Source organism: Lynx rufus, unplaced genomic scaffold, assembly GCF_022079265.1.
Source record: "Lynx rufus isolate CCGP_SWC_20201006 ecotype Redwood Valley unplaced genomic scaffold, mLynRuf1.p SCAF_8, whole genome shotgun sequence".
Taxonomy (NCBI): domain Eukaryota; kingdom Metazoa; phylum Chordata; class Mammalia; order Carnivora; family Felidae; genus Lynx; species Lynx rufus.
The window spans coordinates 95,006,029-95,023,038 of NW_025814896.1; the positions used below are offsets into that span (position 1 = coordinate 95,006,029).

At 40.9% G+C, this 17,010-nt stretch overlaps 1 protein-coding gene across 2 annotated transcripts; it reads right to left on the reverse strand.

Moving 5' to 3' along the window:
- Positions 1 to 12,524: 12,524 nt before the first annotated feature.
- LOC124502880 (lithostathine-like) lies at positions 12,525 to 14,699 on the reverse strand. 2 transcript variants are annotated; one of them, XM_047067472.1, is made up of 5 exons: positions 14,621 to 14,699; positions 13,947 to 14,065; positions 13,599 to 13,736; positions 12,876 to 13,002; positions 12,525 to 12,592 (listed from the first exon to the last, which is right to left on the reverse strand). In XM_047067472.1, exons 1-5 carry the CDS (start codon positions 14,697 to 14,699, stop codon positions 12,525 to 12,527), a joined length of 531 nt encoding a protein of 176 aa, XP_046923428.1. The 2 variants fall into 2 exon arrangements, with proteins under 2 accessions (XP_046923428.1, XP_046923429.1); XM_047067473.1 differs by lacking the exon at positions 13,599 to 13,736 and having other exon boundaries at positions 14,621 to 14,696.
- Positions 14,700 to 17,010: the final 2,311 nt, after the last annotated feature.

Genomic DNA, 17,010 nt, shown 5'->3' on the forward strand with positions numbered 1-17,010 from the left:
TGCAAAAAGGGATTCTAATCTACTTTTGACTGCAGCTAGTATTCTTATTATCATAATTCTAATTCCTGGTTCAGACATCTTGCTTGTATCTGTGTTGGTTAAATCCCTGGCTGTCATTTCTTTGTGCTCTTTCTTTTGGGGTGAATTCCTTTGTTTTGTCATTTTGAAGGGAGAAAAGGAATTAATGAGGTAGAAAAATTGAAATTAAAAAATGAAATTAAAAAAAAATTAAAAATTAAACACACACACACACACATCAAATAGATGATGCTAGATCCTAGGTGTGTTTTGGTCTGGGTGTTGAAAGTGGTTTGACAGATTAGAGAAAAAAAAGGGGGGGCCCGGGAGAAAAAAAAGAAATCATTTGAGAATTTGACAAAATGAATACACTGAAGTAGACTAAAATGAGATGATGTGGGTAAAATAGAATTTGAAAAAATATACACAAAAAGAAAGAATATAGTAGAAAAAAATTAAAGAAAAATATTTTTAATAAAAAATTAAAAATAAATACGAATTTTTTCATTTTCTGTATTTAAGAGAAAAGAAACAAAAAAGAGAAAAAAGATTTAAAAAAAGAAAAAAAAGAAATCATTTGAAAATTTGAGAATGTGAATATACTGTAGTAGACTAAAATAAAATGATGGAAGTAAAATAGAATTTGAAAAAATTTACATGAAAGCAAAAAATATAGTAATGAAAATTAAATAAGAATATTTTTAATAGAAATTGAAAGTCGGGGTGCCTGGGTGGCTCAGTCAGTTGAGTGTCTGACTTTGGCTCAGGTCATGATCTCATGGTTTGTGAGTTTGAGCCCCACATCGGGGTCTGTGCTGACAGCTCAGAGCCTGGAGCCTGTTTCAGATTCTGTGTCTCCTTCTCTCTCTGACCCTCCCCCGTTCATGCTCTGTCTCTCTCAGTCTCAAAAATAAATAAACTTTAAAAAAATTTTTTTAAAGAAATTGAAAGTAAGAATGAAGTTTTCCTCTTTCTGCATTCAAGGAAAAGAAACGAAAAAGAGAAAAAAAGAAAAAGAAGGAAAAAAAGGAAATTGTTTGAAAATTTGAAAAGGTGAATACACTGAAGTAGACTAAAATGATGGAAGTAAAGTAGAATTTGAAAAAAATTACACAAAAGTAAAAAATAGAGTAATAATAATTAAAGATATTTTTAATAAAAAATGAAAATAAAATGAATTTTTTTCTTTCTGTATTCGAGAAAAAGAAAAGAATTATAAAAGAGAAAAAGAAAAAAGAAAAAGAAGAAAGCAAATTGAATAGATGAACCTGTTGACAGATTGAAGTAGGACTGAAGTTGCTTCGTTTTCCCCTAGAAGTCAGTCTATGTAGCTCTTTATAGTCTGTAAATTAAGCTGGCGGTGAGACTTGTTTTCTTGAAAAGCAACGTTGGCCCCATTGGGCGGGGCTCAGTGTAATATCTCCGCTCTCCACTAGATGGCGCTGCTAGCCTACGGGGGTGGACTGTTGCGGAGCTCGTAGGTGCGTATGTGCATGCGTGGGAGTGGTGAAAATGGCGCCACCCAGCTACCCAGTCTGTTCTCCGGATCAGTAATCACGTACCTGTCCTCTTTCTTCAGCTCTCATCCACTGCCTGCTTTTTCACTCTCCGTGACCAGGCCCAGGCAGTACCACTCTCCCAAGTTTTGTCTCAGATGCGGCTGTTTTCCCCAGCCACTTACTTCCGAAGGACTGCATCTTTGACCTGTTCTGCCCCTCTGCGGGAGGGTGTCACTGAACAATGACCGAATGAGCAATGGCTGAATGTCGGCTGCTCCCAGGAATGCCCACTGGACCCTGTTGTTGCTGAGACTGCGGCCAGGTGCCAGCCCGTCCCAGAAAATGTTCGTGAGGTAGTGTAGCAGCAGTGTTTCAGGGATTATGGAAAATCACAACACACATCTGGCACCAGGCTTCACCCTTAACGACCTTGCCCAAGCACCAGCAAATGTGGCTGCCTTCCGGGGTCTGCTGGGACCAGGTGGCTTCAACAGTCTCTACCAAATGTCCTTCCAGCAGTGGAATCGCTTTTTCCTGTGTGGCCTGAGAACCTCCCAGACCCCACTCTGTTCCTGGGGATTCTCCCTTCCCACTAGAGCACCATCAGGTATTGAGCTGCAGAGTTGCAGCCTTTGAACTCCCCTTGTTTACAGTCTTAATGGAATTTAAACCCTCTCCTTTCTCCTTTCTCCCTTTTTAGTTTAGTCCCTGTGGCTGTTTCCAATTTTCCACTTTATCTCCAGGTGCTTTTGGGGAAGGGTGCTTTTCCCATATTCTCCCCCTCTCCCCAGTCTCCATCCTCTCTCCGCCCGCATAAGTGGTTCCCTACCTTTCATGGCTTCTCGCTCCCCAAGTTCAGCTCTCTGTGCCATCTACCCACTGAATTCTGTGGTTCAGGTTGTGCAGATTGTTGTGTTAATCCCCCAGTCAGTTTTCTAGGTGTGTTGGATGGTTTAGTGTTGGTCTGGCTGTATTTCATGGATGTGAGACACACAAAAAGCTTCCATGCAGTTTGCTTTCTTGGCTCCTCCCCTGGATCATTTTTTTAAATAGATACAAAGCTTGCTGATCTCTTTAGTGTCTTTATAATCAATACATCCAGCTCTCTGAGGCTTGATTGACTTCAATAATTTACTACCCATCATTGATCATGGCCATAGTCATAAAGACCCCACGAGAAGAGCTCAAAAAGTAAATAAACGGAAGACAACAAGCACCCAATACTATTTTTATTGAAGTATAGTTGACATACAGTGTTAATTTCAGGTGTAAAACTTAGTGATTCCACAAGTCTATATGTTATGCTATGCTCACCACAAGTATAGCTTCCATCTGTCATCATACAATGCTCTTACAGTATCACTGATGTTCCCTATGCTGTACCTTTCATCCCCATGACTAATTCACTCCATAACTGGAAGCCTGTATCTCCTACTCTCCTTTACCCATTTTGTGCATCCCCCTATCTTCCTTCCCTTGGGCAACCATCAGCTTTTTCTCTGTATTTATGGGTTTGTTTCTGCATTTTGTATGTTTGTTTGTTCATGTGTTTTGTTTTTTAGATTCCACATATAAATGAAATCATATGGATTTGTCTTTTTTTGTCTGATGTATTTCATTTGGCATAGTACCCTCTAGGCCCATCTATGTTGTCACATATGGGAAGATCTCATACAGCTCTGTTAGAAGGGATGCATAATATTGCATTTCATATATATACCACATCTTTTTTATCCATCCATCTATTGATGGAAAGCAACTAATTACTTTCACTCACAATTTGTCTTTCACATACAGCAGCATCACAAATGTGTATGTGTGTTTTGGAGGGGTGTATTGTTCTTCCTCATCTCAACATAGGTATAAGCGAGGCCCACCCATGGTCACAAACGCATGGGGTCAGATAAATTGAAATTAGGATGGAGACTAGGAGGGACAGAGAATAAGTCAGACCCTCCACCTCTCCTTCTCTCATAGCTCAGTTTGTGTCCAAGGAAATAAAAGGACACAAAAACTTTAGGGAAAGAACTAGCTATTACAGAAAAGTGTCCATGATCTCTCCCTCCTCTAAATCTCAGATCCTTGAATAGTTATAAAGTCATATTCTATCAAGCTACCAGCTATTTTATTTAATTTCTGTATGGGGTCTCCAGAAAATTTGTATATTCCTTAAATCCAGAAGCAGCTCTTTGCCTCTAGATTCCTCTTCTGTATAACTTTGAATTTGAGTTGCAAGGGGGAAGGCAAGGGTAGAAGCTCAGAGGCCCTACAGAGGACACTGACATAAGGAAATTGTGGCATCAGGAATAGCCTCTTCCTGGTACACCCTGGGAATTGTCACAGATGAGGTGTGGTTGCCCTTCCAGTAAGCAGGTTGGCAGACTGTACAAGTTGAAGGAGGCTTTGCCCTTCCCCAGCAGCAACCAGATGCCCAGTTCCCATGGCCCTGAACATCCCAGGAAGGAACAGAGTCCTTCCAGGAATAGTGACGGCTGGATTTGGGGGATAGTATGAGGAGACAGGCAGACAGTGTGTGAGTCTGTAATAGGATAATCTGAGGAACGCAGGGACAAGGGAGGCAGAGACATAAGATACTAGTGACCCTGCTTGGGACAGTGGAGAAAGCACTTTGAGATTCATGTAACTGACTCACTCAACTTTATACCATGGAAGAAAAAGTGGATAAAATTCAGCTCTTCTCTCTTCCAGTCTGCCTTTTTTCCTCTTCTTTTTAAGATCATGTTGTTCTTGGGGCACCTGGGTGGCTCAGTCGGTTAAGCCTCTGACTTTGGCTCAGGTCATGATCTCACTATCCGCCAGTTCGAGCCCCACTCAGGCTCTGTGCTGACAGCTCAGAGCCTGGAGCCTGTTTCAGATTCTGTGTCCCCCTCTCCTGCTCATGCGCTTGTGCTCTCTCTCTCTCTCAAAAATAAATAAAGATTAAAAAAAATTTTTAAAAAAGATCACATTGTTCTTTCTTTTGTCCCTGAATACAGCCCACCTGCGGAGTCCTGCTGGGTCCTTGTTTGCTGGCTCTCTCCCGCCATCTGTTTCCTGACCAGTCCTCTGCCTGCATCACCCTGATATATCTCACTGTATTTACCAAACCACTCTTTCATTTTAACTTCTACCATTTCACAGGTAGGCCGGAAAGCCCATGCTGTTCTTCCTCTACTGAGCACCCTTTAAGATAATCAAGATCACACTCTGCCTTTTGTAGCAAGGCCTCCCAGGATCTTCTAAGCATCTTCCTGATGGGACCCTGCTTGCTTGCCCTCAGATCCTGCCATCTGATAGAACGTTCTATTGGTTCTTTTCATCATCTGTGTTTTCCTTATTTTGCTAATTACAGAATGCTAATTACAGAATTTTGCTAATTAGATCAGAGAATTCTCTTTCAGAACATTTTTCCTTAAGGAAGGCCTGATAGAGGCTTAGGAAATACTGGAAAATAGGTTACGATCTGTTCAGTATTATCTAGGAGGCACAAGGTCCTTGATTCTCAGAGAAGGTGATTGTGGCTCACAACAGGGATTCTAGCCTACCCCTCACATATTTCATCCCTTGGAAACCCAGGGTGTTAGTTCACTTTTACTGCGTAACAAACTCGCATTCTCATTTAGGTTATTTTCACAAAATTCACTTTGTTGCAGTTATAGGACTGAGGTCCCTACTTCCTTGCTGGCTGCCAGCTGAGGAGCCATTCTCAGCTCCATTTTTCGGCATGAGGTCACCTCTAGCTTCTAAGCCAGCAATGGCACAATGAATCTTTTTGGTGCTTTGAATTTCTAAGACTTCTCCTTATGCTTCCAATCAGAGAATTCTGCTTTTAAATGGCTTATGTATTAGATAGAACCCACTTTAATAATCTCCCAGAAATCTCCATTTTTATTAATTCACAGTCAACTGATTAGTGACCTTAATTGCCTCTCCAAGACTTTAACTCAGGGGTTGATAGCATATCTACAGCCTCTAAACACAGATGAAAGGGAGATATTATAACAAGAACAGGGATCATTGGGAGTCATTAGAATTCTGCCAGACTTCTCTGCCATTCTTGCTTTCCTGAGATGGACCTCATACAAACTTGTATAATGGGAATAATTCCCCTGTTTCTTATATGAAAGCACCTGAAGTACATGAGACCTGAGAAATTTCCTCTCTGACTTTGCATCTACTTACCCCTGTGGCCATTCTCCCAACCAGCATCCATTTTTAAAGAACATCAACCCCTAATTTCTTCTCCCCTCTCCTTTAGTGAAAATTTAGGTTGCGCAAGTTATGGCTGCTAATCCTCACAAACAGTTCCTTTATTTTTTATAGTAACTGAACTTCAAGTTTCCTTCCCATGGTAAAGCCCCATAAAACATTCCACCCTCTTGCCCCAAGTTACAATGTTCCTTGGAAGGCTTATCCAGCGAGGCATTCTCAAATAAAAGCTAACGGTTCTTGGCATGATTTTTGTTCCCACTGTTTGGTTCATTGACTTGGATAGGATTGGATCCTCTACCACTCAGCTCAGCCACTTCCAGAATCCGTTTCATGTGTCCCCACCCTGGAGTCTCACAGACTGGCTGGCTGAAGAAGGCCCCTCCTGAGCAGCACTACACTTTTAACATTAAAGCGTGGTCTGTGCCTTTATACTCTCTCTTTGTCCTTAGTAAAAACCTCTTGATTTGATTTGTTTCACTACTCAGTGTTATCAGGACAAGGTGGGATTGCAGTGCTGAGGAGATCTGGGTTTAGTTTCTTACATATTTTTATCATTTGAATATGAACAGCTACCAGTTATTTAATGAAATTCAGAGTCATTGTCTGCCTTTTTAAAAATTTTATGTTTTTAATTTACATACAAATTAGCATATAGTGCAACAATGATTTCAGGAGTAGATTCCTTAGTTCCCCTTACCCATTTAGCCCATCCCCTCTCCCAAAGCCCCTCCCGTAACCTTCAGTTTGTTCTCCATATTTATGAGTCTCTTCTGTTTTGTCCCCCTTCCTGTTTTTCTATTATTTTGTTTCCCTTCCCTTATGTTCATCTGTTTTGTCTCTTAAAGTCCTCATGAGTGAAGTCATATGATACTTGTCTTTCTCTGACTGATTAATTTCATTTAGCATAATTCTCTCCAGTTCCATCCACACAGTTGCAAATGGCAAGATTTCATTCTTTTTGATTGCAAGTAATACTCCATTGTATACATATACCACATCTTCTCTATCCATTCATTGGGTGCAGCCACTCTGGAAAACAGTATGGAGGTTCCTCAAAAAACTAAAAATAGAACTACCCTATGACCCAGCAATTGCACTACTAGGTATGTATCCAAGGGATACAGGTGTGCTGTTTCAAAGGGACATATGCACCCCAATGTTTATAGCAACACTATCAATAATAGGCAAAGTATGGAAAGAGCCCAAATGTCCATTGATGGATGAATGCATTGTCTGCCTTTTAACATGACAAGGATTAGGGTGCCAGTAGCACTAAACATTTGAAGTTCTGGTAGGATTTTATGAAAGACAATTTAGAATGTCAGTGGCCTTTGCGGGGAATTTGTGATATCAATAAGACAATCTCTTTGTATGGTACTTTATAATCAAATGTTCAAATATTTCCAAATATTTATATACTTATTTATTTTTAAAGTTTATTTATTGAGAGAGGGAAAGAGAGAACAGTGGAAGGCAGAGAGAGAGAGGGAGGGAGAGAACCCCAAGCATGCTCTGCACCATCAGCACAGAGCCTGAAGTGGGGCTCCAACTCATGAACTATGAGAGCATGACCTGAGCCGAAATCAAGAGTCGGACACTTAATCGACTGAGCCCACCCAGGCATCCCCCAAATTCCAAATATTTAATCATTAGTTTCATTAAAATTGTTGTGAAGATGCTTTAGAAACATAGAAAAACTAAAAAGATTATAATATTCCTTCCATTAAGTATTACTGAGAATAGGATAATAAAAACATGGACAATCTAACTCCCAAATTTCAATTCTGGTTGGCTTTCTTCCTACTTGTTTTCTTACAAAATTCCTCAGTCTATGACCCTCTTGAAGTTCATCATATTTGATATTAGCAAATATTTCAGAAGAGTATTTGACTAAGATTCAGTTTTCCTTTGGAGAAGGAAAGAATGCACTTAAGGGAAGAATGACAGGACTATCCTTGCAATCATGCAGGACTAGACACTGTGACAGGATGGGGTCAGTAGCACTTGAAGATCTATGAAGGCAGGGAAAGAGAAAAATTCATGGTAGGACATGGAGGGAAGGGTAGGAGGGGAGGGAAAAGGCCAGGATAGCACAGCTGACAGGTGTAAGTAAAAAACCAAGAAAACAAAACAAAACAAAAAAAACAAGAAACTGCATTTTTCTGAAAGCAATGTGCAATGGAAACAGCAGTAGAAATTAAGTGAGACCCAAGACTCTTTTGTTAAGTTTCTTCCAGTGTGTTACAGGAGAAAAGTTACTTAATTTCAGGTCAAGAACTATGATTTCTCTGAAATATTGCCCTGCTTACAAGCTAAGTTGGACTTTGTGTTTCACTGATATTGGCCAAAGGCAAAGGACTTGACTACTTAAGGAGCATGAGCTCCCACTCAGTGTGGTCCCCCTCACTCCCAAGTCCCAAGTCCCATGGGTGTGGGAACATAGATGGGCTGGCACAGATGCCTATATATGCACTGGGTTATGTTATAAGGGAGGGATATTTTTATAATTATGCTATAGGAGCTTAGGAAACCTGAATCTTCATAGTGGGCTTAAATGTAGTCTTTATTTCAAGGGGAGACATCTTTATTATATTGGAGAGTAAGTATACCTTTCTTTCTTTTCTCTGGATGGAAACACTATCTCTATTTTCCAAAACTGAAAGCAAGCCTGTCTTTTGCTTTGGAAGAAAATGATATCTCAACTTTTTTTTTTTAATTCCAGCATAGTCAATGTACAGTGTTATATTAGTTTCAGGTATACAACATAGTGATTCAGCAGTTCTGTACATTACTCAGTGCTCATCGTGATGTGTACTCTTAATCCCCTTCACCTAGTTCACCCATTCCTCCACCAACCTCCCCTCTGGTAACCACCAATTCATTCTCTACATTTGAATTTTTTTTTCTTTGTTCATTTGTTTTGTTTCTTAAATTACACATTTGAGGAACTTACATACTGTCTTCCACAGTGGCCGTATCAGTTTACATTCCCATCAACAGTGCACAAGGATTCTTTTTTCTCCACATTCTCTCCAACACTTGTAGTTTCTTGTGTTTTTGATTTAGCCATTCTGACAGGTGTGCAGTGTGCTTTTTGGCCTTTTTTGTTTGTTTGTTTTTATTTCTAGGTTTATTCACTTATTTTGAGAGAGAGAGAGAGAAAGAACACAGAAGGGGCAGAGAGAGAAGGAGAGAGACAGAATCCCAAAAGAGCCTCCACACTGTCAGCACAGAGCCTAATGAGAGGCTTGAACTCATGAACCCATGAGATCATTACCTGAGCTAAAATCAAGAGTCAGACACTTAACCAACTGAGCCACCCAGGCACCCTGCCTTTTGGTTTTGTTTTGGTTTGTTTTCAAAAATTTTTGAAAATGGTTATTATGAGAGAGAGAGAGAGAGAGAGAGAGAGAGTGTGTGTGTGTGTGTGTGTGTGTGTGTGTGTGTGTGAGCAGGGGAGGGGCAGAGAGAGAGAGAGAGAGAGAGAGAGAGAGAGAGAGAGAATCCCAAGCAGGCTACGTGCTGTCAGCTCAGAGGCCAACGTGGGGCTCAATCCCACTAATCACAAGATCATGACCTGAGTCGAAATCAAGTCGATACTCAACCGACTGAGTCACCTAGGCGGCCCTGCCTTTTTGTTTTTAAACAAACAGACATTCTTGAGAAGACAGTCTCGAACTAGAGGGTGGTTAGTGTCTCTGCTTATAGCAAGTGCAAAAAACATGAGAGACACATGGACAATTATCTTTCAACTCTTCTTTGAATATTCTTTTCTTCCCCAATAAAACAAGAGGGTTTTTCCACTTGTGATAGCCAATGATTTTTAGAAAGAAATTATTTGTATGAGTTTAAGAGTCTGTATGAAGTTGGCAGTGAGAGATACTGAGCATTTGACAGTTTTTAAAAGCATGGAATTGAAGAATGAATGCACATAATGCATTATGCAACTAGAAAAATTTTATCATCCCTATGACAAATTCTCAGTAGCACCTAAGCTATTACAGGCATGTCCTGCAGACAACATCTCTGGTAAATATTTTCTTAAGAGAATACCTCTTGGTGTTAGTTAACCAAATTCCAAACACATATACAATGTATATATACCCCAGTGCAACATTTTTTAGCCAAAGCTTATATAAGAAAATTTTATATATGCATTCCCAAATCTCAATATAATTCATTTACTAAAATTACAAGTGGGCTAAACCTTGTTACATTCCAAACACAGTGGATAGAATATCAGGATCATCTACTCTGTGAAAAGAACACTGATGGTTAACAAAAGGCACACAAGTCACAGATGTTGCTGGTGCAAAGAAAGACATTGTATGTCCTATCATACAAATAAAAGTTTTAAACAATACATTTATTGCCCTCCTCCTACCACATGTACATTTTATAATTTAACAAACCTGAAACATTTCAGCATAATTTATAATGGTTAATATTCAATTCAATAGTTGTACTATAATTTTTAAAACTTACCTGGTTTGTTGAATGTTTATATTATTTTTAATTTTATTTTAGAAGATAGGAATAAATACTTCATGAATGTTTGTAATGATATTTCATTTTTTTAAGACAGTACTTATTTCTGAGAAAATATTTGGCAGCAAAGAACTGGTTATGAATTTCCTGCATTGTTAAGGAATCACTAAGAAGCCATTTGGTTTATAGACTTAGAATATGGATACCAAGTGGCCTTGTTGGAGTTCCAGATAAAAATTATAATTTTTAATACATCCTTAGGAGAACATTGGTGTCCAGTCTAAACCTGCTTTGAGAGAAAAGTTTTCAAAAGATTTAGTAAGTTACAATATCACAAATTTTTCCAAGTGTCCTCTTAATTCTCCATTTTTTTCATCGTTCTGATAAGAGGGCAGTATTTTGATTATATCTTTACCAGATGACTTATTCACCTCTCTAAAATATATAGCATCACCATCCTAGGTTTGAAAAATCATGTCATCTGAACTTTAAGTGCCAGTGGGTTCAAGAGAGGCTAAGAATAATCATAGCAAATTTACATAACTATTTGGGCAGAGGAAAGTATAAAGTAGCATTCACAATGTAAGTTGGCAAAGATAACTGAAAAGGTACAACTGAAGGTATGATAAAAATTGAAGAGTGATGTTTTATGACAAGAAGGCTCCAGAAAAATGACACTTGAGCCCTGACTGAACTGAGCTCAAAGTTTACCTTACTTTTAGATATTTCAGTTAGGTGATCTAATACATACCTTTACCTTTACTTTTTGAGCCAAATTATGCTGGGATCTTTTCTTACCTGCAACTACAATTGTCCTATCTTGTACCATGGGATTCTCCAACTGGAAGAACATAATCTGGCCCCCAGAGTTCCTCTCCAAAGGAGGAACTCAAACTAAAATAGGAATTGGCATAAGCACTGTCACTGTGAAATTTTCTAGCCCATTTTTTATGACTTTAACCAGGACAGAAGATCAAGACCCATGGTGTTGCACATCATAAATTAATTTAAAATGATGAAAAAGTGTTTCCACCAAAAAATGCTAAATGGGCATTTATTCAAAGCAGTCTATCTTTGAAAAGCAAAAGAAATTTACCAAATAATTATTTTTTAAAAAAAATGACACTGTCCATTCACATGTCCATTCATCTATCTGTTTGAGAAGCAATAACTTTGTCTAGCAATGTGGTAAAATTCTTTGCTCATAGAGAAAATTTTGCCAGTGGTTCTTGTGTGACAACTTCTTTTCCAGATTAGGGTGCTAGCCAAATACACTTTTTTATATAATAGAAAGATGTAGCTATGGAGGGGTGGTGTTAGATGGGAGGCAGATTTGTGGTCTTGATATATACAGATACTTGACAAACCTGGGTCTTGCCTTCATTCAGTTAGAGGGAATTTCTTCAAAAAAACATAATGTTTTATTCAAAAAATATTTTCAAAAACCATATCAGATGTTAAAGTCATCCCAACTCCAGTCCTGACTGAGGTCAGAATGTTTTAAGGGCAAAAATCAAAGGACCTAGTAGTGCCTTTTTTGCCCTTTAAGGACAGGGCAACACATAGTTCAGTGGACCGGTGCCAGCTGACCAAGGCAAGGAAGTATAGAATTTGAAAGTTATCAGTAAATTGTACAATAATTTGACAGATCACTTATATGTCTGTCAAAACTACTAACAAAAAAATTAGGTCTGCATTTTGATTGTTTTATATATTTATTTTTTAAAAATTATTTGTTCATAGTCTATATTACAGATATTGATGAAGCTTATTCATTTTCCTTCACTCTGATAGTTTAGGAACACTATTCTAAACATTGTCTGAACCTCTAGACTGATGTGTCATACTATCAGAGACCTGGCCTGGGGGGACTTTGTGGGTAAGAAACTGTGTGGGAGGGCAGTGAGCACAACCCAAATCCTACATGAGCAATGCTGAAACACCTTATCACAAATGTGCTGCTACAGATGCATATTTAGTTATTTATCTAGGAACAAGGGTGAAATTGGGCAAGGAGAAATCTACAAAGACTCCTCCCTGAACCACTTCAGAGTTTTTCTATGAGATTAAAGCACACAAAAGAGGCAATTGCAGACCAAATTTCTTATTTTTTATTCTGCCTGTTGAAACTCAAGTTATAGAAGATACAGAAGAGTTTGAAATGAGGCTGAAGAGAAAGGAAGGTCAAATGAGGTGGTCAAGTTTGAAGGCATGGGAGGCTGTCCCCTTATAGGGTGGGTTGTCGCACTTGGTTCTGTGTCCATGATGAGCTGCCTGCAAACTCAGGCTCCTGATGTCCCACCAGACCTAGTCCTTGAACTTGCAGATATAAGGTAGCATCGCACCGCAGTTATAATCTCTCCATTTCAGATATCCTAGAGAGACAGAGGAGCTCAGGTAGATGTGGCTGGTAGAGCTCATGAACCCAAGGTACAGGCAGCCCAGATTCTGGCGTAGGATTCACAGCCTCTCCCTCATCCTCAACAGTGTCCTACTCCAGGGGAATGGGACTCAAAGAAAGGAGAGATGAGAAGGGGTGGGAGAAGATAAACCAACCCTACATTTTCTTGCTCAAGGGGATTCTCTGACGGTCACACTGAGAAATAGGGAAAAAGAGGATGGAGAGGTCTGGCAGAAAGGAGCTCCTCTGTTGCTTACCTGTGCTTGCTGACAGACTCCCACAGTAGCCGGGGTTTGGGTTAGTGGAGGGGTGTCTCTCCCAGGCAAGGTAATTCAGCACATCCGTGCTACTCCACTCCCATCCACCTGCATTGGGCTCATAGCCCTAGAGAGGATGGAGTCTAGTGAGGTTGAATGGCCATTAAAGGGCTCCTTGTAGGAACCCCTCCCCAGCATCATGGAATTTGGTCTGCTCCTCTAGATGCTGCCTGGGAGCCAAAGCTCTCCTCTGGGAGACTCCTCCTAACTCCTTGCTCTTATTGACAAATCCTGAAGCCCATAAACACAAAGACCAATAGACCCATTCAGAGTAACCTCTCACTGACTGAACAACAACGAGTGATACATATGTGATTAGCTTCTGAACCTCAAAGATAGTGTCTGTTCCATAGAGCAAAAATGGATCCTCTCTTCATTTAGGAATCACTCTACACAATACGTGTAGACTCTGTGAAGCTCAGAGAACTGAATTACATGGCCTCCCATGCAAATTAAGAAGCAGATTAACTTCAGCAGAGGCAAGAGACTTCCACAGAACTCAGCTGTTCAGCTGGCCACAAGGTCCTCCCTTTTCCCCTAATATCCTCCTGGATCTCTGAGCTTCAAGGCTCTCTAGGGCATTTACTGGGCAGACACAGGGGACAGAGAGTGGGCTTGGGTGGCGATAGCAGCTTGAGAGGTTATAGAGAGATGTATTCATACCTCTGTGGGATCATGGAGCCCCATCCAGATGTTTGAGTAAGTGTTCGCACTGTTCTGTACTAGGGAGGCCACAAAGGATGCCTCAGCCCCACTGAGCACAGACACAAGGTGTCCCGAGGGTCTCTTCTGGCAGGCCATCTGTGTGGGGAAGGGAGAGACTCAGGGGAGGCCTGAGACATCACTGGGAGACGGGCAGTGCAGAGGTAGGGGAGAAGAGGTATGTATGCAAAAGATGAGGATGCTCACCGTCACCCCCAAGGAACTCTGGGGAATGGAACTCCCCCCCCCACCGCCAGGTCTCTAGTGTACTTGCCCTTAAAACCCCAACCTGCAAATCCAAGTACTCACATCTGCATTCATCCAGGATTTTGGTGTCATAAACAAGGCATAGCAGTGGGAGGCATAGGCCTTGGAGCCTTTAGGACACCTGATCCGTGGAGTGGGCACTTCCTTTGGCGAGTCTTCACCTAGGATGGAAGGACACAAAAGAGAGAGAAGAGGTGAATAGGAGACTGGGGATCAGGGTGGGAGGTGACCTAGAGGAACGTCTATGGGGTCGGTGCTTGGGGAAGTGATGCCAAAGTGCTGACTGCCTCTCACCACTGCCAACACTTTCAGGATTTCTTGTTCTTGAACCAGCCCCACTAAATGAGGAAACCTCTCCTTTCTTTTCATCTTTCCCATTCACAGTCCAACCCTTCCCCGCTCTAGGATACACATTCTTGCCCTGGGTCCTCATTTTCCTTCCCCTTATTTTATTTCTGTCCCTTCACACTTTCCTCTTTCGCCTACCAACATAAATGAGAGTGCACTGACAAGAAGCAAAGGACCTCCTTGCAGTGCTAGTGGACCACTGTGATGCCTGCCACCCCTGGTTACCCTGAAGGATGGTGTGGTGATGGACGAGTCACAGGCCATTTCATGGTGTGGGGATATATGTCACCAGTACCACGAGAGTCTTCCTTCTCCTCTTGGCCCTGAGCATTCGCAAGGACCCAGTGTCAGAGGCAGAGAAATCTCACCTTGGACCTGAGACAGCAACATCAGGCAGGAGAACAGCATCCAGGACATGCTGGGGAGGTCCATGTGAGGCCGCATCATGTCTGTGACCTGAGGAAGCAATCAGATTTCACTAAGAGAAGTGTGATCAGAGAGAGGACATATAGAGATGCCACACATCTTCTTTGTCTTTCCTTTGTTAGTCCCCTAGGAATAAGTTCATCTTAGTGACATCCATCCCCTTGTATAGCTCTGGAAAGAACTAGAAAATCTGTACATGCTCCTACCCCATGAGACCTCCCAAGCCTGCGTGTGCTGAGTCTCAGAGCTCCTGTATCTGACAGAGATCCTCCTGTATCTTCCCCCAAATATGTACAGTATAGCTCTTGCCATGGTCTCATCTTCTGTCAGCTTCCACTCACCTGTCTTGCAGGGATTTGCAGTGGTTTGTCATGTCAGAGAAGACTGTGCTTTTATAAGAAAATTAGAAGGAAGGGCACTCAAATGAATTACAGGAATGTGGAGGGGACAGGGGTCATGGGAGGGGCTTCTATTTGTTCAAGGAAATTGCCACCACATGGAGGAGTCTCTTCCCAGCAAAGCCTGGGAATTGCCACAGATGTTGCCTCTTTCCAGTTAGCAGGCCAGCACTTTTCCCAACAATAAGTGACATTTGGTCTTTCCCTGTCTCTTCCTTGTTATGGACTGGTTACAAATTGTGGCACTGGAAAATGGAGTCGTTCTTCTGGTGGATATCTCAAGGACTCCCTTTGGCATACATATGTATTTCTTTCTATTTTGTATAATATAATTAATATAACTAATTATAACTTCATGATAAGTGGAGGTGAGTATGGGAATTACAGGTGAGGGCATAGAAGGAACTGAAACTAATAGGACAGATCATTTTTCAGGGTTTCCTCTTAAACACCGTGGCGAATTTTAATGAAAATTCAGAATCATCTGATGACTCAATAGGTAACCCAAGATATTAAGGAAAATGAGATGATTAAACTTGTCTTGCCAGTCTCCTGAGCGATGGAGCTTACCTGATGGTTACTCATTATGTGATAGATTAAGAAGAAATGGAAATTAAAGCATAAGGAGGACTAGAGTAAGATGAAGAGCCAAAGGAAGAAAGCATGAGGCTTAAAGAAGGGTCAGAGCAGGAATTGGTTGAAATTGTAGATATTGTCCTACATTGCCGGTAAGTTAGAGGTGTGGCATCAAGATGTTCACTGCCCTGGGCTGCTAACAACCTCCTTGCAAGGCTATTGTTCGGCTTTAGATTAAAAGACATTTATTTCTGTTACATTCTTACTGGGAGAGGGGCCAGCTTCCTGTGAGGGTACTGAGAAAAGTTTCTCAGACAGGTTTACTTTCTGAGTTTGCAATTTTGCCACAGTGAAAAACATGTGGCTTATATGATGTGTTTCAGGGGCGTTTTGGCCAGTCCTAGACAAAGTTAGGCTTTCTACAAACCCCTTTTTTTTTTTAATTTTTTCAACGTTTTTTATTTATTTTTGGGACAGAGAGAGACAGAGCATGAACGGGGGAGGGGCAGAGAGAGAGGGAGACACAGAATCGGAAACAGGCTCCAGGCTCCGAGCCATCAGCCCAGAGCCTGACGTGGGGCTCGAACTCACGGACCGCGAGATCGTGACCTGGCTGAAGTCGGACGCTTAACCGACTGCGCCACCCAGGCGCCCCCAAACCCTTTTTTATACTATATTTTTATAGGCAAGCTTGTGTCTAGATGTCTATGGTAGAGCTTTGTGATGAGGTCATGCAGTTAAGTTCATCATTGATTCATCTCCTCAGAATCCAAACTCAGTGGATCCCACAAATGATCTAATAAGAAATATAGCCAACAGATTCTTTTGTTAAAACGGGAAAGGGGCGCCTGGGTGGCGCAGTCGGTTAAGCGTCCGACTTCAGCCAGGTCACGATCTCGCGGTCCGGGAGTTCGAGCCCCGCGTCAGGCTCTGGGCTGATGGCTCAGAGCCTGGAGCCTGTTTCCGATTCTGTGTCTCCCTCTCTCTCTGTCCCTCCCCCGTTCATGCTCTGTCTCTCTCTGTCCCAAAAATAAATAAACGTTGAAAAAAAAAAAAAACGGGAAAAAATTATTACTTTACAAACATATACAAAAATATGTAAATGAAATCCTATGACTAACAGTGAGAGCTCAGTGGAAATTGAAGTTTAAAAGTATAAAAATAGTATATCATAATATGATAGTTAAGATGATTAGGAAATTAATCTTGCTACATTAAAAGAATTACTTGAGGAGAAGTTAATAATGACAATTAACAAATCTGGAATGGACTGTGGTCCTGAATTCCTGAAAAATTCAGTGTAATGGAGCAAAGAATCCATTAAAATTTTTTTTTAATGTTTACTTATTTCTCAGACA

Bases quoted from the DNA above. Each gene is read 5' to 3' on its own strand.
- LOC124502880 (XM_047067472.1), bottom strand. From the start codon at position 14,699: ATGATGCGGCCTCACATGGACCTCCCCAGCATGTCCTGGATGCTGTTC. The intron at 13,737-13,946 runs GTGAGTACTTGG...TTCCCCACACAG, and splicing joins AATCCTGGATGAATGCAGAT to ATGGCCTGCCAGAAGAGACC. The intron at 12,593-12,875 runs GTAAGCAACAGA...CTGTCTCTCTAG, and splicing joins GAGTCTGTCAGCAAGCACAG to GATATCTGAAATGGAGAGAT.